The 27,746-nt window shown below is 39.5% G+C and overlaps 1 protein-coding gene across 2 annotated transcripts; it reads left to right on the top strand.

Annotated features, from left to right (window-relative positions):
• The first annotated feature begins 589 nt into the window (after positions 1-589).
• On the top strand, positions 590-25,772 carry PLAC8 (placenta associated 8). Of its 2 annotated transcripts, none has more exons than XM_024755894.1 (5): positions 590-727; positions 7,928-8,069; positions 10,264-10,388; positions 15,519-15,633; positions 25,449-25,772. In XM_024755894.1, the coding sequence occupies exons 2-4, from the start codon at positions 7,958-7,960 to the stop codon at positions 15,621-15,623; spliced, it is 342 nt and encodes a 113-aa protein (XP_024611662.1). In that variant the 5' UTR covers positions 590-727; positions 7,928-7,957; the 3' UTR covers positions 15,624-15,633; positions 25,449-25,772. The 2 variants fall into 2 exon arrangements, with proteins under 2 accessions (XP_024611662.1, XP_024611663.1); XM_024755895.1 differs by lacking the exon at positions 590-727 and adding an exon at positions 7,140-7,301.
• The last annotated feature ends 1,974 nt before the right edge of the window (positions 25,773-27,746 follow it).

Raw genomic sequence — 27,746 nt, 5'->3', positions numbered from 1 at the left:
ACCTCAACAGACACAGATTAGAGTCCCTTTTTAGCCAGTTCCTAGCTGCCAACTTCTAGCCACTTAGCATTTCTGTGACTCAGTTTCCTTGCCCGTTAAATGGGGATGATAATACCCCACAGACTTGTGAGGAGAATTCAATAAATTAATACATGAAAAGCATTTAGTACAGTGCCTAACACTTAGTAGGCATTTACTTAACCAATGTCAGGGAGAACAAAGGAGTCCAAAGAGGCAGAAGAAAAAAAGAAAAGTGTCTGATTAGGTATGGAATTCCAGATAGCCTGTTTTCTCCTTAACCCTACCTACAAGCTCCCCAATTTAAAAATGGCAATAAATACACACTAAATCTTATTTATTGTATTAAAGGGAAAAAGTAAAATTTTAAAATTGGTAAGCTCTGCCAGACATGTAAAACCAGTCAAATTATATAATGAATCACATCTTCCCCCCCCCAGAAAAAAAGATACATGAGTGTACTTAACACAATGTAGGAGAAGGAACACAATTTTGCAGGCAAGAAATGCTTTCATTTTCAAAGTAACAGAAACATACCTTGAACACTCCTCTGCCCAGATTGCACTGGCCAATGAAAAATCACTGATTATGTACTTTGTACTGCATACTGCAATGGAAACATACTTCTCTCTTGTCTGTATCTTTCACTTCTAGTGAGATTCTCTCTCAAGCCACAAGATACAACCTGCCCAGAACCTATTTCTTAACTGTAAGTACTTTGAAATGAAGCACTTCTTTAAAAGCTTATCTAGCCCTGGGGGGGGTAAAATTTTCTTTAATAGTATTTGATTTTCTTGTTATTATTTCTAACATGCAATATTTCGAGGTCCAGCCGAAAGACCAATGTTCTCTTATCTAATTGCTTTAAATTTAGTTAAGTTAGTCAAATTCAACAAGTGCCAGGCATGTGTGAGGTGCCATGCTTTTCATAAGGTAGTCTTGAATCCTCATCAACTATTGCTTTCAGCAGGATACATATATTAGGCATTGTGTTTATAACTTGATCATTAATTTCACTCTTTATTTCATACATAGGCATGTTTACTCATGCTAGTCTAATTTCTTTTGAAACTATTTTGCTTGATTTTTTTTCCATTAGAAAAAGAAGACGGAATTTTATAGATTTAGCTAATGAATCATGAGAATCCTTGAATTTTTGGTATGACAGTAAGAAAAACGGACTAGAAGCCTTCAAACTTAAATTCTGGTGCTTTATTTATATGTATAAAGAAAAAGACCCTTCTCATCTCACATTTGTTAACTTCTGAGATGAGAAATTAGGAAATGGAAATGTTTCAATCAAAGCAAAAAAAATTAAAATTTAACATTGATAAACACTAGAAAGAAAAGGAAAATCTAAGTGATATATTGATTAATATTTACGTAATTAATGTAGTAGATTAATACTAATTAATATTAATAAGATAGGGGCTGTCCTTCTCAAGAGTGAGGTTTTCCAGGGCAGGGGAGACAGGTATAAGGTTAGTTGTAACTAAAACTAATGGATGAAATTAGGATGTTTAAAATGTGGGCCAAATCCTGCAAGGTTTCTGGGCATTGAGGTCATTCCATGAAAGGGGTCTTCTAAAGAAAGGGGTCTCAGTCTCTCTTCAAAGCTTGTCCACCAAGATTCCCATTTCAATTCCTCCTGCCTCCATTTTTCCTTTTTCCGGAGTGGCCCCCACCAACTTTTTTCGTCACCTGTCTGCTCTGTGGCATCAAAGACAACATGAAACGAAACAGCTGTGTGGTCCCTCAGTGATGGGCAGAGCTACCAGCTGTGGAGAGGAAACTACAGACTCTCCTGAACCCCTACCATATCTAACACAAGCGCTACACACGTTGGGTGTCCAGTACTGTTTGCTAATGTGGGCTGGATCTGCAGTTATTCTTAACAGAAGAGAAATAAAAACGCCCAGGGCCGTGGGTTACAAAGTGTCCTCTGTAAGGGCACTGATGCTGGAATCTCCTGAGATGCCAGGCCTCTGCATGGGCAGGCAGCCCAGGGGTGAGTGGCGCTAGTTCAGCCTGTGCTCCTCGGGAAAGCTGGAGGCCCTGGCATGGCTACATCTGCCTGGAGAAAGGGATGGTATTTTTCTAATTCTCACCAAGCTGTGTCTATGCAGAGGGGCCACATTTCTCTACATGACAGCACCCTATGCCATAGGGGCAGCAGCCCTGAGGGTGCTCGGTACAGATTCCTGGACCCCAGCCCATCCCACCTAAATCACAGTCTCAAAGGATAGTGCTCAGGAATCTATATCGTAAACAAATTCTCCAAGTGGTTTTTACGCACAGTAAGCATTGAAAAGACCACTGAACAGAGGAGACAAGCTTGTAGACAAGGTCCCAGAAATTCTTGGAAACATTACTGGGCACTAAAATGATTTCAGGGAAGTTGTCTTTTGTTATCTTCCCCTTAACTCCTGCTGTCGATCTTTTACCTTGAATGGTTAAGGTTAAAGACTACTGGGTATTTAATGGCTGAAGCAAAGAGATTTGCAACCGTTTAGGATATTTTGAGTTCGTTTTTATTTTATATTTTATTGCAACCTAAAAGATGGCTAGAATTGTGAAATGACATTTAAACCACAGAGCTGCACAGGAGTAAGTGTGCTTGTTTTCTCTTCTGTTTGATAGCTACCAGGGAGCTCTTTCTGGAGTAAGAAATCTCATGTGAGAAGTTACAAAACCTCTTTCAGAATAAGCTACATTGGTCAAAAGGAAGTCTGGGGCACTGGTTCCTAGTGCTGTTGTTCTGGGCCGGATAGAGTAGCCTTCCGCCCTGCTGTAGGTAACCTTCACTAGAGGTGAACCTTGAAACCTCCTGGGGCCCCCAATCTCTGCACAGATCTAGGTGCCAAAGTCCACAGAAACACCTGGGGTGCCCCAGTTTTCCATATTCAAAAAAGGAAGTCAAAAGTAGTGAAAGAAACAGAAACCGAGAGCTTTTGACTTTGGGGCTAAAGACTGTTGAGGCCACTACACTGAGAAAGTAAACTGTGGTACAAACTAACTGGCAGTCAGCACATGGATATTTCCCACGAAGCTGCTGGCTACAAAATGTGCAGATTACCATTGACTGAACTTCAAAGGCACTCAGAGAATGCTCCAGTCTCTCCTTTAAGGGCTAACAGCAGCCAATCTGAATACACAGATATATAAAGTATGTACAGAGTGAGGACACTTAGGAAAAGGAAAGGATGGTTAGATAATTGCAGGCAAGTTTTTATTTTGAAATCTTCAGATCATTCTATTCAAAATCACAGCATAGACTTCTTAAAAAAATAAGCAAGTTAAATGAACATGTTTTTCCTGAGAGAGATCATGAGAAGGGTATAAATTCATTAATTCAGCAATTGGTTACTGAATGCCAACTTGTGCCAGGCACTGGCCAGGGGCTAAGGAAAAAAAAATTCAGACAGCTATAGGATAATCAGCACAACCCTTTACTTTCTTTTTTGTTGTTGTTTTTTGTCACTGCATTTGCTTTTTGTTTCCAAAATGGGTATTTCTTGTGTTGATTATAAAAGGAATAAATGCTAATTGTAAAAACTTTTTTCAGACAATGCTCAAAATTATAAAGATAAAAAAATCTACCAGCCAATCACCTAGTGATAACCACCAAACATTTTGTAGAGCCTTTCCTGTTTTTTTCTGATATTTGATTATTAAAAAGAAATACAAAAGAAAGTTTGAATTTCCATTTTTTTTTTTTTTGAGGTACGCGGGCCTCTCACTGTTGTGGCCTCTCCCGTTGCGGAGCACAGACTCCAGACGCGCAGGCTCAGCGGCCACGGCTCACGGGCCCAGCCGCTCTGCGGCATGTGGGATCTTCCCGGACCGGGGCACGAACCCGTGTCCCCTGCATAGGCAGGCGGACTCTCAACCACTGCGCCACCAGGGAAGCCCAAGATTTTTTTTTTTTAATACTTAATGTCAGATTTTGTCCTCTCTTTGTGTACCTATAATCATTTTATTAAAACTTAGAAAAATATATGTTTGCAGACTACACTCACTAATGGGAAGAGAAATACCTAGAGCTGTTTTCTGATGGTGATAAAGTTCAACAGACAGAAACCTTTAAAAATAAACGTTTTAAAGCTTCTTCCTTCTTTCTAAAAAAATAAAAATAAATTCGTTTAATAGTCATCCAGAAACACTGTGTCCTTCACATGAGGCTGTTTGCTAGGACTCAGGGGATCATTTATAATAATTGACCTGGTTAATTTACAATTAGCTATGATGAAACCTGGGCAGATTTAGACATGTTTGAACCATTTTTGATATGCTTTCAATTGTGTGGAAAAACATCCAAGATGTTGCCTTGTTTCATATACTGCTCTCTCTTTTTGTCCATGGGAACTACCAAACTAGCCAGGCATTACTGGGCAATGCAATCTAGAAAGAAACCCAGTTAATTCAAGAAATAGAAAAAGTGTAAAGTAATATGGAACAATGGAGGTAATTTGCTTGTTTTTGACACTGACCTATGAGGGAAATAAGACAAGAAAGCATTAGTATAATCACATTGCCTGAGTATCTCAAAGCACTGTATTTTCAATTTTAGTGTTTTTCTTTTGTCCTGAATTCTGAAGTGGAAATGTATTACATCTCAGTGTCTAGCACACTGTGAGTGAATCAAACATATAATAAGTACTTAATTCAAGAAGACAAGGAAAAGTACCTTCTATTAGACTACATTGAAGTTGGTGCTAAAGGAATAAATATGAAAAGAGAGATCACAACAAACCAATGAAAATGCCACCCTGTAATAAGTGCTGTGATGGAGCAGGGCTCTAAAGCTAAGGGGCAAAGGGAGGGACAGGGACTGTGGAGTGAGCCAGAGAAGGATTTGAATTTCATAATTTACTTAAACTCTCTGAGCCTCCATTTCCTCATCAACTCAATAAAGATAATAATTCCTACTTGGCAGGGCTGTTGCCACATTAAGTGGACAGTGTGAGTCTAGCACAGTGCCTGATATAGGGTAGAATTTCAATGAATATTAGCTGATATTATTGCCAACAGATATTTATGGAAATCATCAAAAGAAATTTCCTTGCTGCATTTTTGTACATTTTAGCCATACTCCCTGATACTAATCTGATTTTTTTTATTGTTCATTAAATTCATCCCTAGACTTTATCTCATAGAAGGTACTCATAGAAGGTAATTTTCATTGTCTTCTTGAATTAAGTACTTATTATATGCTTGATTCCCTCACAGTGTGCTAGACACTGAGATGTAATACATTTCCACTTCAGAATACAGGGCAAAAGAAAATACTCTCAATAAGCACAGAAGGTGGATAAGTCAGAAACCATTTCCATTTTTACAGATTAGTAAGAGGAAATTTAAATGACTAGTTAAATAACTAGGCTGATCGATGACTAGTCCAAGATCACACAGTTTAGGAAACCAGAATTTGAGCAAAGATATTCTCACTTCAAATCAAATCAATGTTGCATGACCCCACACTGCTTCTCATGATGGAGAGAAATTAGGACTAACCTAACAAAATGTACTTCATAGTAAACGTTGCTGGGGCACACCATCAGGGCTTGCCCCTAACACGTACCGAGGGTCTGTCAGCACTGACAGTCTGCACTGTCAGAGGGATACAGGCTCCAGGTAAATTTGAAGTGAAGGACCAACTTGGATGAAGGAAGATTGGAGAGGACTACTGTGATGTTGTGGTTTTTAATAAGAAATACATATTTGGTCTTCATTCCTGTTCATGGCACAGAGCTCCTAAAATCTTTGGAATTTCTTACATGGTAAGAGCAATAAAGGTGTCTTGTTATTCATAACAAGCCCCTCTCAACTACAGAGGAGTTTATGCTAATGAAGTGACTTTTTTGAAAGCCCTTGAGGGTGCTGGTTGCCAGGGAAACCAATCTTTGTTTAGAGGGTTGGAACTTTTTGCCCCAGATCTCAGACTTCCAGGGGAGGGGAGAGGGGTTTGCAGACTGAGTTCAATCACCAATGGCCAATGATTTAATCAATCATGCCTATGTAATCAAGGCTCCATAAGAACCCAAAAGGACAGGGTTCAGAGAGCTTTAGGGTTGGTGTACTGGGAAGGTGGCCCACCCCAAACTCCACAGGTTCTGAACCTCACCCTCTGTATCTTTTCATCTGGTTGTTCATTCGTATCCTTTAATAGCCTTTGTAATATATCAATAATCTAGTAAGTAATCTATTTTCCTGAGTTCTGTGAGCCACTCCAGCAAATTTATCAAACATGAGGAAGGGGTCATGGAAACCTCTGATCTAGTTGGTCAGAAGCACAGGTGACAACCTGGTCTTACAATTGGCATCTGAAGTAGGGGAGGGAGGGCAGTCTTGTGGGACTGAGCCCTTAACACATGGAATCTGACACTGTCTCCTGTAGACAGTGTCAGAATTGAGCCAAATTGTAGGACACTGTATGGGCAGGCTCCCCAAGATGTCTGTTCTCTTGTTCTCTGTACATTCTCTGCTCACCAGTCCCTGCTTCACCTACATTCTATTCAGATGACTGACCTTCCCTAATCAGCAAATACCTACGCACTTGCCCCCTGCCCCAGCTAGTGATCGTTCTAAGCTTTAGATCAGAATATCTCCCCTGTGATAGTTTATCAAAGGGGTGGTGAGAGGCTGTGCTCCTCTGCTGGTTTCCCTGGTAACCAGTGAGCCAACCTGATGTCAATCCCCCCTAAAACTGGTAACCTCCCCCTCCCCCCATCCCCTGCCCTGGGACCTAAGACTGGTGGGCTGTCACTCCAGGACCTTGCTTCAGAAATGTAAGATCCCCCTATCCATTAAACCATTGATGTTTCTGTCACTGACTCTGGGCTCTTTCTTCGGTCTCTGGACAAGTACAGGGCTCGCAGGCCTGCCGGGTGCAACCCAATGGACCCCCATCTGGTGTTGCAGAATTGCTTGGTGTGGAAAAAAGCTACCACACATTTGGTGATCACAGGTGACAGTGTTCTGTGAGTAGACAGAAAACAGGGGAGTTTTTCCTTTACAACTACTCATCAGAAACAAGTCCACAGCAAAAGGGAACATAAAAGAGGGGCAAGAGGAGAATGGTTGCAAGTACACAAAAGCTTAGGATGGTGCAATTTTACAGAAGTCCGTTTCCGTAATTCACTACTCCTTCTGTCAACTGAAAAAAAATGCACAACGTGAGTGTTGTGAGTTAAGTTTTATTTGGAGCCAAATGAGGACTATAGCCTGGGAGAACAGCCTCGCAGATACCTCTGAGGAACTGCTGCGAAGAGGTCGGAGGGGAGGTCAGTATGCATGCGATTTTGGTGAAGGGGGCACGTGCATCAAGCACACATTTTGGCAGAGGCTTGCTGCTGGTCACGGGGAGCAGACGCCTCCGTTAATGATTTTAGTGCTTTTCTAGATGAGAGAAGATGTAAGAAATGGGGCTCATAAAATCTTCTCCTAAAAAATATCTAACTCTCTGAAGGCCTGTTCTGCCAGTGTTTCCCAGAACACACAGTGCCGCATTCCTGATCACCGTGCTGAACTTTCAGGGTGTGTTAAAGGTCAGCGACTGCAGTGGCGGGTGACTTTGTTCTTGTAGAACCAAACAGCGCGCAACAATTTTTAGTTGGCGTGGTCATTATCATGGGTTTCCTCATTTGTTTCCCTGTCTTGTGTGGAGACCAGGCACCTGTTTAAAACAATTCTTTCAACCCTGTTACGTTCCCTAACACCAAGAGAAGAATCTGTGTGTTTTACCAGTTCAGTGAATCCCTTCCCCCAGGGGCCTCTGCAGAAATTCTGTTCTTCAAAGATCAACAAGTCACTTGGTCTAAATTGCCTCACTTGCCCGTGAAGCAGAGTACCTCAAAACAGGCTTCCAAGAGCAACCTCCAGGCTACTTACACCAAGTTTTTCCTTTCAGACCACTGCCACGTAAGACCCTGCATCGAAAATGCAAGCTCCATCTCCGGTGGTCATTGTAACTCAGCCTGGAAGTGGTCCGGTTCCTCAAACCTCTAACTGGCAGACGGGCATGTGTGACTGCTTCAGCGATTGCGGCGTCTGTAAGTGCTCGGGAAATTGAGCCCGTAACTGATGCGGAGGTGAATTACCAAAGACCAAATCCTTCCCTCACTCCTCCCTTATTGTGTAGTAAACGTTCCCCACTGATGCCAAAATACCCTGTGTGTCAGGCAATGCTTTGTTAACAGAAAAATCCTGTACGGACTGTAAATTAGTTGTTCTCCACCCTTCGAAGAATAGTCTTACTCCTAAAATAAGTTCTGGAGTTAAGATAATAGGCAAAAAGCTGATAACTCTAACAATGAACAGACTTGGCCTAATGACTATAAATAGACCATACATCATATTAAAAGAGACATTTCAAGTTTTACTTGATTAAAAAAAGACTGCTCTTGTTACACATAAATTAAACTCATTATTTTATAGTTACACTGTGCCCAGTAAACAAGGGATAATTTTCATCCATGGTTTCAGCATGAGCTCAGAGAAAAATTATTTTATTTGTACATTTAGCTTTGTTATACACCTAAGAATAAAGAATTCTAAAGGCAATTAACTTCTCATTGGGTAAAATATCTCTGACTCTCCTTGTTTTTTGTTTTGTTTCTTTTATGAGAGCTCTCTAAGTAAACTTGGGAGAGAGGAAGTTTGAGAGAAGATGGGGGTGTCAGAAAGGTCAAATGCTTAGTTCTCAACACCAAGCAGGAAACAAACAAACCTGCCTATATAACAAATTTTGCTCTGAGGTTTTTGTTTTTGTTTTCCTGCCTCCTTGAAGTCTACACAGTGTTCTGAGACAGGAAAGGAAAATTTGTTAACCTTTAACTTATCACTGGAATTGAAATTTGAAATCGAGTTAATAATTACATTGAAAAGCCTAAAGGGGGGCTTCCCTGGTGATGCAGTGGTTAAGGACCCGCCTGCCAATGCAAGGGACACGGGTTCAAACCCTGGTCCGGGAAGATCCCACATGCTGCAGAGCAACTAAGCCCGTGCGCCACAGCTATTGAGGCTGTGCTCTAGAGCCTGCAAGCCACAACTGCTGAAGCCTGTGCGCCTAGAGCCTGTGCTCCGCAACAAGAGAAGCCACCACAATGAGAAGCCCATGCACCGTAATGAACAGTAACCACTGCCTTCTGCAAGTAGAGAAAGCCCGAGCGCAGCAACGCAGACCAAACGCAGCCAAAAATAAAGATAAATAAATAAATTTTTTAAAGTAGATTGTAAAATAATATTTAAAGTAATATTAGATATTAAAAATAATATTTTTTTTAAAAGCACAGAGGGAAAGAATTACCTAGGAAATGGAACAGTTGGGTTTATTGATTTGCTCTCATTGTCCTACTGGATGACCTGGGGTGATGACTTACATTTCTCAGGACATTAGTTCAACATCTGCATATCATAGTGATAATGAAACCACAATAATAAAACCTTCTAAAGATGAACATTTTAATCCCCTAACCCCTAGTATTGTTACTCAAATAAGTGAATTACAAGTCCTGATATGAGCTTAATATCTTCATACAGAATTTCTTAATTGTAGATCTGACCAAATCATTCTCCCTTCTTAAAATATTTCAGAGGTTCCTCATGACTACCATGACCCATTCTGAGCACTCGTACTTCCTCTTTATCCAGTCTCCAACCTGCCATGGGTCCAGCTTCATCCCCATCCCATCCCTGGCTCCAGCCATGTTGAATGAAAACCAGCCATTGCCTAGACATACCATGTTATCTAAAGAGGCTCTTTTCCCTTTCCTTTACCTATAAAATTCCTAATCATCCTTCAATATTCAGATCAAGCAACATTTCCTTCCCAGAGCACTGGAGACCCCATTTGTGTGAGTGACTCCTTGGCATCCTGAGTAGGTTTCTGTTGGAGAATTTTTCATATGATCTAACTTCCCTTCTAGACTTCAGACAGAGGCATTGTCAGTACTGAGGATAATCTCTGGAACGTGGCTAGGTTTCAGTGAATCATTCAATACATGGATGAAGGCAGTACTACAAAAAGAATACAGACTTTCCAAGGTGTGGTTATTCCAGAAATGATTGGGTGGGGAGAAGGGAGAAGCTGATGCGTTGCTGAGCAAAAGCAGTGAAGATGGACTTGGCAGCAGGATGTGTGACAAAGGCCCCAGGATTTGGACCGCCATTCATGAAAGCACACTAACTTTCAGCTGTGGTGGGGGCAGAGTGGAGTAATTTGTACCTCTGATTTCATGTGTCCAGGTCTCTGTGGCACACTTTGCTTCATGTGTCTTGCATGTCAAGTTGCATCTGATATGAATGAATGCTTTCTGTGTGGAACAAGTGTTGCAATGAGGACCCTCTACAGGACTCGATACGGCATCCCGGTGAGTCTCTTACGACACTGTATCATTCAAGTATGCGCCCACGTTCAAAATAATTGTCATAAACATGGAGACAATTTGATGGTACCCATCATCATACGAATTTGATTAGTAGGAGTTTCCTAGCATCTGCAACCTTGTATTCCATTACTGTAGCAATAGATCCTCTGGTTATGGGACCTCCTTCTATGTTTCTGTGAAAACCTTAGAAAATAAACAACTCTTGTATTTACAATGTATGTCATACAGTGGAAGAGGAATGTTCAGAGCCTACTATGCCCCAGGTATATTACATATGTTACATCATTTAATCCTTACACCAACCCCATAAAGTAAGTAGGCCCACCAGGCAGAATTCCTTCTTACTCAGGGGAAGTTGTTCTTTCTCTATTAAGGCCTTCAACTAATTAGATGAGGCCCACCCACATTATGGAGGGTTACTCTAAGTCTACTGATTTAAATGTTAATCTCATCTGAAATATTATCTTCACAGAAACATCTAGAATAGTGTTTGATCTAATATCTGGGTACTATGACCTGGCCAAGTTGACACATAAAATTAACCATCACAGGAAACAAATATCAATAAATAGGCAGAGGGCTTCCCTGGTGGTGCAGTGGTTGAGAGTCTGCCTGCCGATGCAGGGGACACGGGTTCATGCCCAGGTCTGGGAAGATCCCACGTGCCACGGAGCGGCTGGGCCCAGTGGGCCATGGCTGCTGGGCCTGTGCGTCCGGAGCCTGTCCTCTGCAACGGGAGAGGCCACAACAGTGGGAGGCCTGCATACAGCAAAAATAAATAAATAAATAGGCAAAATATTTTAGGAACTTATCTTATTCCATTGAAATTATTTTATTTTTTCATTTGAAAATATTTCTTACTTTTTTAATTATACAAAATAATACATATATAGGTAATTTTATGACAAATCCAAACACAGAGGTATATAAAATAAAAAGTGAAAATCTCTACTCAGTGATAAATTCTATTAGTAACTTGGTGGTCTCCTTCCTCAGTTTTCTTTTTCCTATGCCTATAAGGCATATACATATAGATTAGATGTAGCTATAGCTATAGATCTAGACATATGGGGTTTGGGATTTGCAGGGCTCTTTTATTGCTTTTTTTTTTTTTTAATGAGTTCATACTATATTGCAACCTGTTTTTTCCACTTAATATATGGTAGACACCTTTTATGTCTGTAATACAGATTCTTTTTAATATCTGCATAGTATTCCATCATAGAGATAACATACTTAATCACTTCCTTATTGATGAAAGGTTAAGTGATATTGCAGTTTAAATAGTTGTACGTATATGATTTTGTACATGCACTGGTATTTTTGTAGGATAGTGTACTAGATTAGATTGACAGATCACAGGATATGCACATTTAAAATTTGAAAAATACTGTCAAGTATCCCTTCAAAAAGATTATATCAATTTATAACTTATTAATATTATATGTGTGCCAATATAATATTTTTTCATGTTGCCTGTCAGAGAGGCAAAAATGGTATTTCCTTGTTGTTTTAGTTAAATTTTTATTAGATAGATCAAGCAACTTTTTGAAAATTTATTGTCATTTTTCATTTCTTCTATAAATTATCTGTACATATACTTTGTTCATTGTTTTATTGAGTTGTTTGTCTTTTCTAATTGATTTGTAGGAGCTCTTTATTTATTACGCTATGACTATTTAACATGAAAGTTATCAACTTTTTTAAAGGCTTAGTACATAATCAATTTTTTTAAATGCTCATTAGGAGTTTGAAAAATTAATAACAGTCTGAAACTAAAACTTTAGTTGGTTTTGACAAAATTTGGAAGATTGGAAGGAAGAGGAAGAAACAAAGATATTCTAAAGGCTTTGTCTGGCATTGATAGATAAATACACATTTTTTTATAAAAAGAACATTACTGAGGTATAACTGACTTACAATAAACTGCATATATTTAAAATGAACAATTTGATGTTTAGACATATGTATATACCTGTGAAACCTCACAGTCAAAATAGTGAACATATTCATCACCCCCAAAATTTACTCACATCCCTTTGCAATCTTTCCTTCTTTCCCCTCCCCTCTTCCCCAAGTAACCACCAATATGCTTTCTGTCACTATAGATTAGTTTTCATTTTCTAGCATTTTATATAATAGAACTATACAGTGTGTAGCTTCTTTCACTCAGTATAATTATTCTGGGATTCTTCAAATCGTTGTGTTGTGTAAACTTAAATGTGTTAAGAGGGTAGATCTCATGTTAAGTATATATTTTTAACCCAAACAATAAAATTAGGAAAAAAAAGAAAACATTTGAATGGCAAATAAGAACATAAGAAGATGTTCAATATCATCAGTCGTTAGAGAAATGCAAATTAAAACCGCAATGAGATACCACTACACACCTATTGGGATAGCTAAAATGAATCAGCCTAAACCACACCAAGTGTGAGCAGATATGGAGGAACTGAAACTCTCATGCACTGCTGATTGGAATGTAAAATACAGTTTCTTAAAAAGTTAAATATACACCTACTTTTTGGCCCAGCCATTCTGCTCCTAGATATTTACCCTACAAAAAAAATATATCCATACTAAGACTTGTACACAAATGTTCAGAGCAGTTTTGCTTGTAATAGCCAAAAACTAAAAACCACCCAAATGTCCCCCAGCAGGTGAATGGATAAACAAATTGTGATCTATCCATATAATAGAATACTACTTAGCAATAAAAAGGAATGAACTATTGATACCCACAACAATGTTGATGAATCTCAAGATAAATATAATGTTAATAGCCAGGACATGGAAGCAACCTAAATGTCCATCAACCAATGAATGGATAAAGAAGATGTGGCACATATATACAATGGAATATTAGCCATAAAAAGAAGCAAAATTGAGTTATTTGTAGTGAGATGGATGGACCTAGAGTCTGTCATACAGTGAAGTAAGTCAGAAAGAGAAAAACACATACTGTATGCTAACATATATATATGGAATCTTAAAAAAAAGAAAAGAAATGGTTCTGAAGAACCTAGGGGCAGGACAGGAATAAAGACACAGATGTAGAGAATGGACTTGACATGGGGAGGAGGAAGGGTAAGTTGGGACAAAGTGAGAGAGTGGCATGGACTTATATACACTACCAAATGTAAAATAGCTAGTGGGAAGCAGCCACAGAGCACAGGGAGCTCAGCTGGGTGCTTTGCGACCACCTAGAGGGTTGGGATAGGGAGGGAGGGAGGGAGATGCAAGAGGGAGGAGATACAGGAACATATGTATATGTATAGCTGATTCACTTTGTTATAAAGCAGAAACTAACACAACATTGTAAAGCAATTATACTCCAATAAAGATGTCAAAAAAAATTTTTTAATATATAATGTTAAGTTGTGGGTAAAAATTTAAGGGTCATTGCTAATAAAAATTAGTTGTGGAACATCTAAAACTACTAAAGGGAACAAAAGGAACCAGGAAAGGTCTATTCAGCCAAAAATGAAAAGAAGGAAAAAAATACCATTTGATGGATACCAAACGTAAAATAATTTGGCTATCTCATGGGTGGGAGTGATTTAGATTTCTCAGCTGTGTTAAAATGTCTTTACCTTTTATTATTTCTTTTAGTGTGTTTGTGGTGAGTCTTTGAGAGTCTGACCTCCTACGTGATAGGTGAATAGCTGCCCCACTTATCTCACCCCTCTTCTCTTCTGGGGCCCCAAAGCCCACATTAGGGTCATCTGTTAAACTGCTCTGCAGGCTGTGTTCCAGGCAAGGCCACAGCTGGCAGCTCTGGGCTGGCCCAGCTGCTCAAGCTGGCATCAGTTAACCACTCATCTTTCATTCCCCAGCCCATTCTTCCTCCTTTCTGAACTGAGAGTTTTGGGTTTGGGGTTTATCTAATACCGTGCCTCTGACTATGTTAGGTTTCATGTTCCTTAGCTCTGTTTTACTTTCTCCATCAATGTAATCCCATCTGCTTCATTTTTTTTTCCAAAAATTGCTCATGATTTCTGGCTCACTAAATCCCCCAATCCCTGTTTTCTAGTACAGCTTTCATTTTAGTTAACAAAGCTCTGCAAGAACATAGTTTTTAAAATTATCTAATTTATAAGGTTTGTTAAGGAAAACAGTACTCCCCAAACTTCTCTCCCCTACTTCCTATTTCCCAAGGCTGATCTTTGGGTGTTTACCTCCATATCTCCAAATAGTAGACTCGTATTGCTACTTTTTGACTTTGTAGTTTGGGGCATTGTCTCTGGACTTCCTACTGTGGAAGATGAGAATTTAGTTCTGTTTTATCCCCCTTCCCCACCATGGACATGCACCCTACCCCTACCTCACTCCTTCCAATATAGTTATATATAATTTTGGTTGAATCCGTATTTAGTATTTATATTATGATAGCTCTGCTTGCTCTTCAGAGTTGAGTTGAATCGTGTAGTGAACTATGATTGCCTTTTCTACTAAACTTTGTTTTTCCTACTATTAATAATGTTTGGCTTTTTCATTGGGAGTTTTTCATTTACTTAAGAGTAGTGCAGTCCCAAACTCTTTCCCAGTTTTCTAAATCTCTTCCCCAAACATTCAATACATCAGACATTCTATCATTTTCATCTCCTTGATGAAATCACTCCCTGACCCGCTACCCGTTGAACTAGATGCTTTTCACTCCTGGTGCTCTGCTTTTGCCCTGAGATCTCCTTCGCCATGACTGGAGATTCCATTAACCGCTCCCCCATGTTAGTCTCTGGTTTCTTATACCTTTCTTGGTTTGCTCCTTCACTTTGGTGGAGGCATCCTCTAGTAGCTTCCTGAGAAAGAGAGAGGGTAGAGGAGAAAAGAGATTTTACTTCTGAAACTCCTTATTTAACCCTCATATTGATAGTTTGGTTAGATATCTTCTATTTTCAATATCACAAAGTATAGGAAAACATTTGATTTCATAAAAAGAGACAGGAGCTATATAGAGAAATCCACTAACATTTTCCTGAATGTATCTATCCAAACTCCAAATTCAAAGGATCAATGTCTTCTGCTTCTCTTCAAAATGTCTTGAAAATCCACAAGTCTTAATTCCCAAATAGGTGGATTTTACATTTCTGTTTCTTTTATATTTTCAAACAGGGATCCATTTGTGATGACTATTTGGTGACCCTTTTCTGTCCTCTGTGTTCTGTTTGCCAAATCAAGAGAGACATCAACAGAAGGAGAGCCATGCATACTTTCTAAAAAAACAATGGTAAGTCCCAGAATCCGTGAATGTTGAGAAATAGAATCAAGGTCTTTGTAAACTAAGCATTATTTTGAATAATAATTCAATAATAACTATTATTTAAGTCTCTCAAATGTTATCTTAATATAAAGATTGACTTTGATTTCTTCAAATGAAGAAAGCTTGTTTGGGCTGCCATAACAAAGTAACGTAGCTTAAACAGGTTAAACAACAGGAATTTATTTCTCATAGTTCTGAATGCTGGGAAGTCCAAGACCAAGTATGAGCCAGTTCGGTTCCTTGGTGAGGATGCTCTTCCTAGCTTGCAGTTGGCCACGTTTTTGCTGTGTCCTCAAATGTTGGAGAGAGAGAGAGAGTTTTGGCCTTTCTTCTTATGAGGACAGTATTCCCATCATGGGGCCCTCACCTTCATGACCTTATCTAAGCCTAATTACTTCCCAAAGGCTTCACCTCCTAATACCATCACACTGGGGGTTAGGGTTTCAACATATGAGTTTTGTGGCTGGGGGGACACAAACATTTAGTTCAAAAAAATAACTCTATATTTTGAAACTATATTTTAGCAAATAAAGGGATGGTGACTTCTCTAGACTTCTCAGAATTCTGATGGTCTATTAATGAAGCACCACTTGCAAAATACAAGAGTGTGGTGAGATACAAAAGAAGTGGAAAGCACTTTCCCTGCTAATACAAACAAATTGATGAAAGAAACTGGTAAATAATTATAAAGTAGTAGAGCAAATGAAAATTATGCTATGTAATATTTGGATTAATTGTGGCATAATGCATCTATAAATAATGAGGTGAGGTTAAACAGGAAAGAGAAGGTGAACTTTGAAAGAGATGGAATAGAATACAGAATATTTGGAAATGTTCTGTAGAATGTCATCATCTGAAATTCAGTCAAGTCATTTCCAACTCATTTTTCCAAGATTCTCAGAATTAGCTATTGAGGATATAGTAAAGTAGAAATCAACATGATTTTGTCAGTCTTCTATAGAACGTATCTTGAGTATGGGAAGAAAACATTAATTTTCCCATTCTTTGCAAAAATCCCACTTCCTTTCTCAAGTGAATGAGAACTTTGTATAAGTTAACAAACATAACTCTTGGAAGATATGTTTTCAAATATTCATGCATTTAGCAAATAATGCCTCAAGTACCTAGTACCATGCAGGATACTGTTAGGGACTGTGGGGAATGAAGGGAAATAAGCTGGTCCTCTTCCCCTTAGAGACTTTATACTCAAAAAGAAGGCATTAGAAAACCCCTCAAATAAAATGCAAACTTTGAATAATGCCTTTAGATGAAGTGCTATTTTATGCTCAGAGGAAGGAAAGATGATATCCTGTGAGAAGTGTAAGCGAAAGTTTCTTGAAAGAAGTGGTTTTAATTCTAAAGAGGAAGTGAGCATCAGGGTCACAAGAGGAAATAGATGGCACTCAAACTGTGATAATACAAGGATTTAATGAAGACCATTTACAAAGGTGTGGATGGGAGGTACAGGGAAATGACAGGGGATTGTGCAACAACAGCTGAACCGTTACCATCCCTAGGCCTCGGGAGGATGGGAGGGAGCAGTTACCTGCATCCCAAAGGAGAAAGCTGTGTGACGGCTGCCCTGAGAGGACCTGAGCAGCCTGGGGTAACCCCTCAGGAAGGAAACAAGGGGAAAACTACCCTGACCTCATTTTCTGATGTCCTTCTGGGCTTCCCATTGGTTGAACACACCAGGAAGGCAGAGAGAAGAACAGTATTGCTGGGGACCACAGGTCAGCCTCCCAGACCACAGGGCAGGACAGACAATGGTAGAAATGGATTGGATGGGGAAAAGGGAAGATTTTTGACACAAGATGAATAGAAATGGGTGTTGCTTCCCATCAGCAACATTAGTGAATCTATAGAGGCAAAAAAAGGAAAAAACATCTTTTTGAGCTTAGGTTTGACTTGGCAGGGACATATGGTATAAGTAGGAAAATAATGAGAAATGAAAGATTTAAAAAACTGATTTGGGGCCTTGGCATGCAATGTAGTGAATACTGGGCTAATGATTTGGCCTTTTATTTGGTAAGCACTAAGGAGTTATTGCAGGCTATAAAAGAGTAACATATGTAGACTTATACTTTAGAAAAATTAACCCGGTAATGGCATGTGGCACAGACTGGACAGGATGAGGTCAAAAGCAAAGATTTGGCCTTACACCATTTCAACACTTTACCTAAATAAGCACATGAGACTGTTTGGAAAAAATATCTACCCACACGTATACAATAATAAATCCTGGCATTTGAGCTTTTTTTTTAACCTCAAGGAAATTATCTCACTGAAATTTTGAGCTGGTTTGACATAAAATATCTTGGTGGTCCCGACTCCTGCTCATCAGCTTGGACCCTATATTATTCATTGACAATAACACTTTAGATATACAAATATCTGAAATGGGAGAATAAAGAGATAAAGATAAAAGAATAATGTGATTTACATTAAAAACAGATTGAGACAAAGGGATACAAGAATGAACTGAAAAAGTTCCCAGTAGCCAAAACTGGAACAACTTGAGCAACAAAATAAGGTAGTATTGGATTATAACCCAAAGTATAAAATAAATATCTGAGTATCAGTCCATGCTGATATGTATGTAATGGCAATATTATTCATTACTGTGACCAACCTATATGTAAGAATAAGTTTTCTTCAAAAATACACTAATGCAGGGACTTCCCTGGGGTTCAGTGATTAGGACTCTGTGCTTCCAATGCAGGGGGCGCAGGTTCGATCGCTGGTTAGGGAACTAAGATCCCACATGCCGTGCAGCGCTAAACAAACAAACAGATCAGTGCGGGAGACCTTGAAGATGGAGAGGAAGAGTAAGACACGGAGATCACCTTTCTCCCCACAAATACATCAGAAATATATCTACACGTGGAACAACTATAGAACACCCACTGAATGCTGGCAGAAGACCTCAGACCTCCCAAAAGGCAAGAAAGTCCCCACGTACCTGGGTAGGGCAAAAGAAAAAAAAAAACAGAGACAAAAGGATAGGGACGGGACCTGCACCAGTGGGAGGGAGCCGTGAAGGAGGCAAGGTTTCCACACACTAGAAGCCCCTTTGCGGGCGGAGACTGCGAGGGGCGGAGGTGGGAAGCTTCGGAGCCGTGGAGGAGAGCACAGCAACAGGGGTGCGGAGGGCAAAGTGGAGAGATTCCCGCACAGAGGATCGGGGCCGACCAGCACTCACCAGCCCGAGAGGCTTGTCTACTCACCCGCTGGGGTGGGTGGGGGGAGACTGGGAGCTGAGTCTCGGGCTTCGGTCACAGTGCAGGGAGAGGACTGGGGTTGGCGGCGTGAACACAGCCTGCAGGGTGTTAGTGCACCACGGCTAGCCAGGAGGGAGTCCGAAAAAAGTCTGGACCTGTCAGAGAGGCAAGAGACCTTTGTTTTGGGGTGTGCGTGGAGTGAGGATTCCTTCCCAGTGTGTGCACAGAAGGCAGAACACTGCCTAAGCGAGCTCCAGAGATGGGCGTGAGCCACGGCTATCAGCTCGGACCACAGAACGGGACTGAACTGCTAACACTGCTGCCGCTGCCACCAAGAATCCTGTGTGCCAGCACAGGTCACTATCCACACACTCCCTGGGAGCTTGTGCAACCCGACACTGCCAGGGTCCTGGGATCCAGGGACAACTTCCCCGGGAGAATACACAGCGCATCTCAGGCTGGTGCAACGTCATGCTGGCCTCTGCCGCCGCAAGCTCGCCCCACATCTCAATAATGACTACCGTACCCCTCCCTCCCCCTGGCCTTAGAGAGCAAGAGAGCCCTAATCAGCCGCTGCTTTAACCCCCAGCTCTCTGGGCAGGGAACAGACTCCTGAGGGTGGTCTACTCACAGAGTTGGGGCCAAAACCAAAGCTGAACCCCAGAAGCTGTGTGAAAGAATAAGAGAAAGGGAAATTTCTCTGTGCAGCCTCAGGAGAAGCAGATTAAATCCCCACAATCAACCTGATAAACCCTACATCTGAAGAATACCTAAATGGATAACGAATGTTCCCAAAATTGAGGCAGTGGACTTTGGGAGCAACTGCACACTTGGGGTTTGCTTTCTGCATTATTTTTTTTCTGGTTTTATGTTTATCTTAGTTTAGTATTTAGTGCTTATTATCATTGGTGGATTTGTTTACTGGGGTTTGGTTGCTCTCTTCCATATATATATATACACACACATATATATATTTTTCCCTTTTCTCTTTTTTGTGAGTGTGTATGTGTATGCCTCTTTGTGTGATTTTGTCTGTATAGGTTTGCTTTTACCATTTTTCCTAGGGCTCTGTCTGTTCGTTTTTTGTTTTTGTTTTTTTCTCTCTTCCTTTTCTTCTGAGCTGTATGGCTGGCAGGGTCTTGGTGCTCCGGCCGGGTCTCGGGCCTGAGCCTCCGAGGTGGAAGGGCCGAGTCCAGGACATTGGACCACCAGAGACCTCCCGGCCCCACATAATATCAATTGGTTAGAGCTCTCCGAGATCTTCATCTCAACACTAAGACACAGCTCCACCCAATGGTCAGCAAGCTACAGTGCTGAACACACCATGCCAAACAACTAGCAAGACGGGAACACAACCCTACCCATCAACAGAGAAGCTGCCTAAAGTCATACTAATTTCACAGACACTCCAAAACACACCACCAGACATGGCCCTGCCTACCAAAAGGACAAGATATAGCCCCAACCGCCAGAACACAGATACCAGTCCCCTCCACCAGGAAGCCTAAATAAGCCACTAAACAAGCCTCACCCACTGGGGGCAGACACCAAAAACAACGGGAACTACGAACCTGCAGCCTGCGAAAAGGACACCCCAAACACAGTAGGTTAAACAAATTAAAAAAAAGGGGGAAATTGACAGTAACACAATAATAGTAGGGGACTTTAACACCCCACTTTCACCAATGGACAGATCATCCAAAATGAAAATAACTAAACACAAGCTTTAAAAGACACATTAGACCAAATATACTTAATTGATATTTATAGGACATTCCATGGAAAAAAAACAGAATACACTTTCTTCTCAAGTGTCCATGGAACATTTTCCAGGATTGATCATATCTTGGGTCACAAATAAAACCTTGGTAAATTTAAGAAAATTGAAATCATATCAATTATCTTTTATGACCACAATGTTATGACACTAGATATCAAATTAGAGGGAAAAAATCTGTAAAAACTACAAACACATGGATGCTCAACAGTACACTACTAAATAACCAAGAGATCACTGAAGAAATCAAAGAGGAAATCAAAAAATACCTAGAAACAAATGAAAATACAACACAAAACCTATGGGATGCAGCAAAAGCAGTTCTAAGAGGGAATTTTATAGCAATACAATCCTACTGTAAAAAACAAGAAAAATCTCAAATAAACAACCTAACCTTACACCTAAAGCAATTAGAGAAAGAAGAACAAAGAACCTCCAAAGTTAGCAGAAGGAAAGAAATCATAAAGATCAGATCAGAAATAATTGAAAAAGAAATGAAGGAAATGATAGCAAAGATCAATAAAACTAAAAGCTGGTTCTTTGAAAAGATAAACAAAATTGATAAACCATTAGCCAGTCTCATTAAGAAAAAAAGGGAGAAGACTCAAATCAACAGAATTAGGAATGAAAAAGGAGAAATAACAACTGACACTGCATAAATACAAAGGACCATGAGCGACTACTACAAGCAGCTATATGCCAATAAAATGGACAACCTGGAAGAAATGGACAAATTCTCAGAAAAGTACAACCTTCCAAGACAAACCAGGAAGAAACAGAAACTATGAACAGACCAATCACAAGAAGTGAAATTGAAACTGTGATCAATAATCTTCCAACAAACAAAAGCCCAGGAGCAGATGGCTTCACAGGCGAATTCTATCAAACATTTAGAGGAGAGCTGACACCTATCCTTCTCAAACTCTTCCAAAATATAGCAGAGGAAGGAACACTCTCAATCACGTTCTACAAGGCCACCATCACTCTGATACCAAAACCAGACAAAGATGTCACACAAAAAAAGAAAACTACAGACCAATATCACTGATGAATATAGATGCAAAAATCCTCAACAAAATACTAGCAAACAGAATCCAACAGCACATTAAAAGGATCATACACCATGATCAAGTGGGGTTTATCCCAGGAATGCAAGGATTCTTCAATATACACGACTCAATCAATGTGATACACCATACTAACAAACTGAAGGATAAAAGCCATAAGATAATCTCAACAGATGCAGAAAAACCTTTTGACAAAATTCAACACCCACTTATGACAAAAACTCTCCAGTAAGTGGGCATAGAGGGAACCTACCTCAACATAATAAAGGCCATATATGACAAACCCACAGCAAACATCATTCTCAATGGTGAAACACTGAAACCATTTCCTCTAAGATCAGGAACAAGACAAGGTTGTCCACACTCACCGCTGTTATTCAACATAGTTTTGGAAGTTTTAGCCACAGCAATCAGAGAAGGAAAAGAAATAAAAGAAATACAAATCAGAAAAGAAGAAGTAAAAGTGTCACTGTTTGCAGATGACATGATACTATACATAGAGAATCCTAAAGATGCTACCAGAAAACTACTAGAACTAAACAATGAATTTGGTAAAGTAACAGGTTACACAATTAATGTACAGAAATCTCTTGCATTCCTATACATTAATGATGAAAAAACTGAAAGAGAAATTAAGGAAGCAATCCCATTTATCACTGCAACAAAAAGAATAAAATACCTAGGAATAAACCTTCCTAAGGACACAAAAGACCCATATGCAGAAAACTATAAGACACTGATGAAAGAAATTAAAGACGATACAGACAGATGGAGAGATATACCATGTACCTGGAGTGGAAGAATCAACATTGTTAAAATTACTATATTACCCAAAGCAATCTACAGATTCAGTACAATCCCTATCAAGCTACCAATGGCATTTATCATAGAACTAGAACAAAAATTTTTTAAATTTGCTTGGAAACACAAAAGACCCTGAACAGCCAAAGCAATATTGAGAAAGAAAAACGGAGCTGGAGGAATCAGGCTCCCTGACTTCAGACTATACTACAAAGCTACAGTAATCAAGACAGTATGGTACTGGCACAAAAACAGAAATATAGATCAATGGAATGGAATAGAAAGCGCACAGATAAACCCACACACATATGGCCACCTTATCTTAGACAAAGGAGGCAAGAATATACAATGGAGAAAAGACAGCCTCTTCAATAAGTGGTTCTGGGAAAACTGGACAGCTACATGTAAAAGAATGAAATTAGAACACTCCCTAATACTGTATAAAAAAATAAACTCAAAATGGATTAAAGACCTAAATGTAAGGCCAGACACTATTAAACTCTTAGAGGAAAACATAGGCAGAACACTCTATGACATAAATCACAGCAAGATCCTTTTTGACCCACCTCCTAGAGAAATGGAAATAAAAACAAAAATAAACAAATGGGACCTAATGAAACTTAAAAGCTTTTGCACAGCAAAGGAAACCATAAACAAGACGAAAAGACAGCATTCAGAATGGGAGAAAATATTTGCAAATGAAGCAACAGACAAAGCATTAATCTCCAAAATATACAAGCAGCTCATGCAGCTCAATATCAAAAAAACAAATAACCCAATCCAAAAATGGGCAGAAGGCTTAGACATTTCTCCAAAGAAGATATACAGATTGCCAACAAACACATGAAAGGATGCTCAATATCACTAATCATTAGAGAAATGTAAATCAAAACCACAATGAGGTATCACCTCACACTGGTCAGAATGGCCATCATCAAAAAATCTACAAACAATAAATGTTGGCGAGGGTGTGGAGAAATGGGAACCCTCTTGCACTGTTGGTGGGAAGTAAATTGATACAGTCACTATGGAGAACATTATGGAGGTTCCTCAAAAAACTAAAAATAGAACTACCGTACAACCCAGCAATCCCACTACTGGGCATATACCCGGAGAAAACCATAATTCAAAAAGAGGCATGGGGCTTCCCTGGTGGTGCAGTGGTTAAGAATCTGCCTGCCAATGCAGGAGACACAGGTTTGAGCCTTGGTCCGGGAAGATCTAACATGTCTCAGAGCAGCAAAGCCCATGCACCACAACTACCGAACCTGCATTCTAGAGCCTGTGAGCCACAATGACTGAAGCCTGTGCGCCTAGAGGCCATGCTCCACAACAAGAGGAGCCACCACAGTGAGAAGCATGCACACTGCAACAAAGAATAGCCCCCACTTGCCGCATCTAGTGAGAGCCCATGCACAGCAGCAAAGACCCAACGCAGCCTATAAATTAATTAATTAATTAATTAATAAAAAGAGTCATGTACCACAGTGTTCACTGCAACACTATTTGTAATAGCCAGGACATGGAAGCAACCTAAATGTCCATCAAGAGATGAATGGACAAAGAAGATGTGGCACATGTATACAATGGAATATTACTTGGCCATAAAAAGAAACGAACTTGAGTTATTTGTAGTGAGGTGCATGGACCTGGAGTCTGTCATACAGAGTGAATTAAGTCAGAAAGAGAAAAACAAATACCATATGCTAACACATATATATGAAATCTGAAAAAAAAAAAAGGTTCTGACGAACCTAGGTACAGGACAGGAATAAAGATGCGGAGGTAGAGAATGGACTTGAGGACACGGGGAGCGGGAAGGGTAAGCTGGGACGAAGTGAAAGAGTGGCATGGACATATATACACTACCAAGTGTAAAATAGATAGCTAGTGGGAAGCAGCTGCATAGCACAGGGAGATCAGCTCGGTGCTTTGTGACCACCTAGAGGGGTGGGATAGGGAGGGTGGGAGGGAGGCTCAAGAGGGGCGGCATATGGGGATATATGTATACATATAGCTGATTCACTTTGTTATATAGCAGAAACTAACACAACATTGTAAAGCAATTATATGCCAATAAAAATGTTAAAAACAAACAAGGAAGGGAGAATAGACAAATCTCCCAGAAATACAGAATTTTAAATAATTTATGTAGGTACACCTCCCCCAAGGAGATAGAGCATAATTCCCCACCCCTTAAGTGTGGGTTTGCATAGCAACTTTCTTTCAAAATGTATAGTATGAAAAGGAGGGAAAAAACTAACTTCACAGTGGAAAAACCTGACAAAACTACCTCAGCCAGTTAATATCAAAGTTAATATCAGCCAGTTAATATCAAAGTTAATATCAAAGTTAACATCATCAGTGGTGTCCTGTTGATAGCACATACCCCTAAAATAATGTGATGAGATTGGCACCTTACCTCTAGGGTTTTCCTCTCAAAACCCCACAACTCCAGTCTAACCATGAGAAAAACATTAGACAAACAAAAATTGAGACCCATTGTACAAAATACAAAAATTGAGGCAGATTCTCCTCAAAAGTGTCAAGATCATCAAAAACAAGGAATGTTTGAGAAACTATTGCAGTTTAGAGGAGCCTAAGGAAACATGATGACTAAAGGTAATACACCAGCTAGATGGGATCTGGAACAGCAAAGGAACATTAGGTAAAAACTGAGGAATCTAAATAAAGGATAGGCTTTGATTAATAATCTATCAACATTGGTTCGTGGTCACAAACCTAACACAGTAAGATGTTAACCAATAAGGGAACTGGTGCAAGTTATATGGGAACTCTCTGTACTATCTTTGCAACTTTTCTGTAAATCTAAAATGATTCTAAAATTAGACCTTTATTAAAATTTAAAAAGTAGATTGAGAAAATTTAACCCTATTTTTTGTCTGTCCCTTATAGGTGAAGAGCTCTTTTTTTTCTTTCCTTTCTCCTGTGGTCTCTCTCCTGACCTCGTGAAGAGCTCTTACTGAAGCAACTAAAACCAGCTCCACACCTCTTCAGCTTGAGTGCTTCTCCACTTTTTGCAATTGAAATATGATTGGTATGTTTAATCACAATCAATGGGGTAAAAAAAATTGAACTTTGATTTATTTTAAAGGAGTGTTGTCCCTTAGTTTTGCTAAATGGTCCAGCTTAGTTTCTCCTTGCTATTAAATTTTCTGGCTTATAAATTTTGTATTACATTTAAAATATAAACCAAATAAAAGATTTTACTAACATGAATCTTTATGCTTCTTTGCTCTCAATAAAATGTCCTTACGTTATTAGTCAATTTCAGGGGTCAATCTCATAATTTGGTTCTCGTAGTTTGGTTTCCTGGCAGGAGATTTCGGTCCACAGCTACTCAGCTCTCTTTCCTCTAAGAAGTTTAAGAGATAGAGAAAACGGCTACAGACAACTATTCTAAGACACTTATGGTACATTTAGCCAACACTTTTGCTCCTTTTCACGTAATCTATAAGCATTATCAATGCTGACAAAGCAACAATGCACTATGCTCTGCTTCCCAACTGCATACCTGATGGTTTCATTGTTGTGTTATTGATTTTCTTTCTCTTTTGGATATGAAGTATCAGAGCAAGTAATAAAAATTCAATATGATTCAATTTTGGTTAAATATTGATGCATAAATTTGTGAAGAAACTATTTTTTTCACATTTCTCAACCTGTTTGATCCTCTGCAACATTGTACCTTGATGAAAATCTCACTTCCTAATTTCCTTTCGTTCTCCTCCTACACTTCTGAGTCCATTTCATTTGTTGGGGTGGGGGGTTGAGGGAGGCAAAACTAACTACTATAATTAGATATTTAACTATAAGTATATTGTGAAATTTCAGTGAGATAAAATGTAAAAGCACCTGGAACTTAAGAGGCATTCAACAAACTTGAGTGTTTTGCCCTTCTTTACTTGCCTTATAGATGTAGGTACTTTGCAAGGGTGTTTCCTGGGTCCACTCCTTTTACAACTCATGTTCTTCTTAGAGTCCTCTACCCCCGTGTCTTCAAACGCCTCCTATACACCAAGGAGGACTGTATTCCTAGTTTCTCCCTTACTATTGATCTTCAGAATGTCTCTTCAGCTGCCTACTAAACAAGTCCATATGGATGTGCCCTACCCCTTCTCTACACAACAGGTCAAAAGATATTACCACTCAGTTGTTTAAGGTGAGAAATCTAGATATCAGTGAAACCTGAGCTGTCTCAGCATACCATTCTCCCTTCTCCTCACATCTAATCCAACACCAACTTCTGTCACTTAAACTCCACTTAATACCCCCAATGGATGATCTATTTTGTTTGTTGCTGTATCTGTGGTGCCTAGAAGAATGCCTGACACCTAGTAGATACATACTGAAATCAATTATTAAATGAATTAATCTGTCCTCTCTTCTTTGTCTGCACTGCCATGGATGTAGTCCAAGCCCTAATTATGTTTTTGGAGACTCACATTCATAGCTCCTGAACTAGTTTCTCTGCCTCTAGTAACTCCAGCTCCCACTGCCTTCTCTCCAATCCATCCTATACACAGCTTGCCATGAGTAAACTGTAAACATCCTTAAAAAATTTGCCTGGTGCTTCACAATATGACCTCAATCTACCTCGTTAGCCTATTCTCCCACTATTTTTTCACTCTACAAATTCCCTATTTTCCCTACTTTCAACACACATACTTTTTTCAAATTTCAAATTCCAGCTCTTCATTGTTATATATATAGGAAAGAAACTGACTTTTGTATATTAACCTTGTATTCAGCAACTTTGCTATAACTGCTTATTAGTTGCTGGAAATTTTTTTTTGTTTTTGATTCCTTGGGATTTTCTACATAATCATGTCAACTTTGAATATAGTTTTATTTCGTCCTTTCCAGTCTGTATTTAAAGCTTAATTTCCTTTTCTGGAGTTATTGCATTACCTAGCACTTCCAGTACAAAGTTTAATAGGAGTGGTGAGGGAATTCCCAGTGGTTAGGACTCCGCACTTTCACTGCCAAGGGTGTGGGTTGGGGAATTAAGATCAGAAAAGCCATGAGGTAAGGCCAAAAAGAAAAAGTGTGGTGAGAGCAAACAACTTTACTTTGTTCCTGATCTTAGGGGGAAAGAATCTAGCAATCTAGTTTCTCACCATTATGATGTTAGCTATAGGTTTTTTGTACATGTTCCTTATTAAATTGAGGAAGTTCCCCCTGTATTCCTAG

This window comes from Neophocaena asiaeorientalis, unplaced genomic scaffold (genome assembly GCF_003031525.2).
Source record: "Neophocaena asiaeorientalis asiaeorientalis breed wild unplaced genomic scaffold, Neophocaena_asiaeorientalis_V1.1 scaffold173, whole genome shotgun sequence".
Lineage (NCBI taxonomy): Eukaryota > Metazoa > Chordata > Mammalia > Artiodactyla > Phocoenidae > Neophocaena > Neophocaena asiaeorientalis.
Note: the sequence above shows the minus strand (reverse complement) of the source record. Positions and strands in the feature narration are given on the sequence as shown.

Coding starts and splice junctions, on each gene's coding strand:
- PLAC8 (XM_024755894.1), top strand. CDS start 7,958: ATGCAAGCTCCATCTCCGGTGGTCATTGTAACTCAGCCTGGAAGTGGT. Junction 8,070..10,263: donor CTTCAGCGATTGCGGCGTCT/GTAAGTGCTCGG, acceptor TCATGTGTCCAG/GTCTCTGTGGCACACTTTGC. Junction 10,389..15,518: donor GGACTCGATACGGCATCCCG/GTGAGTCTCTTA, acceptor ATTTTCAAACAG/GGATCCATTTGTGATGACTA.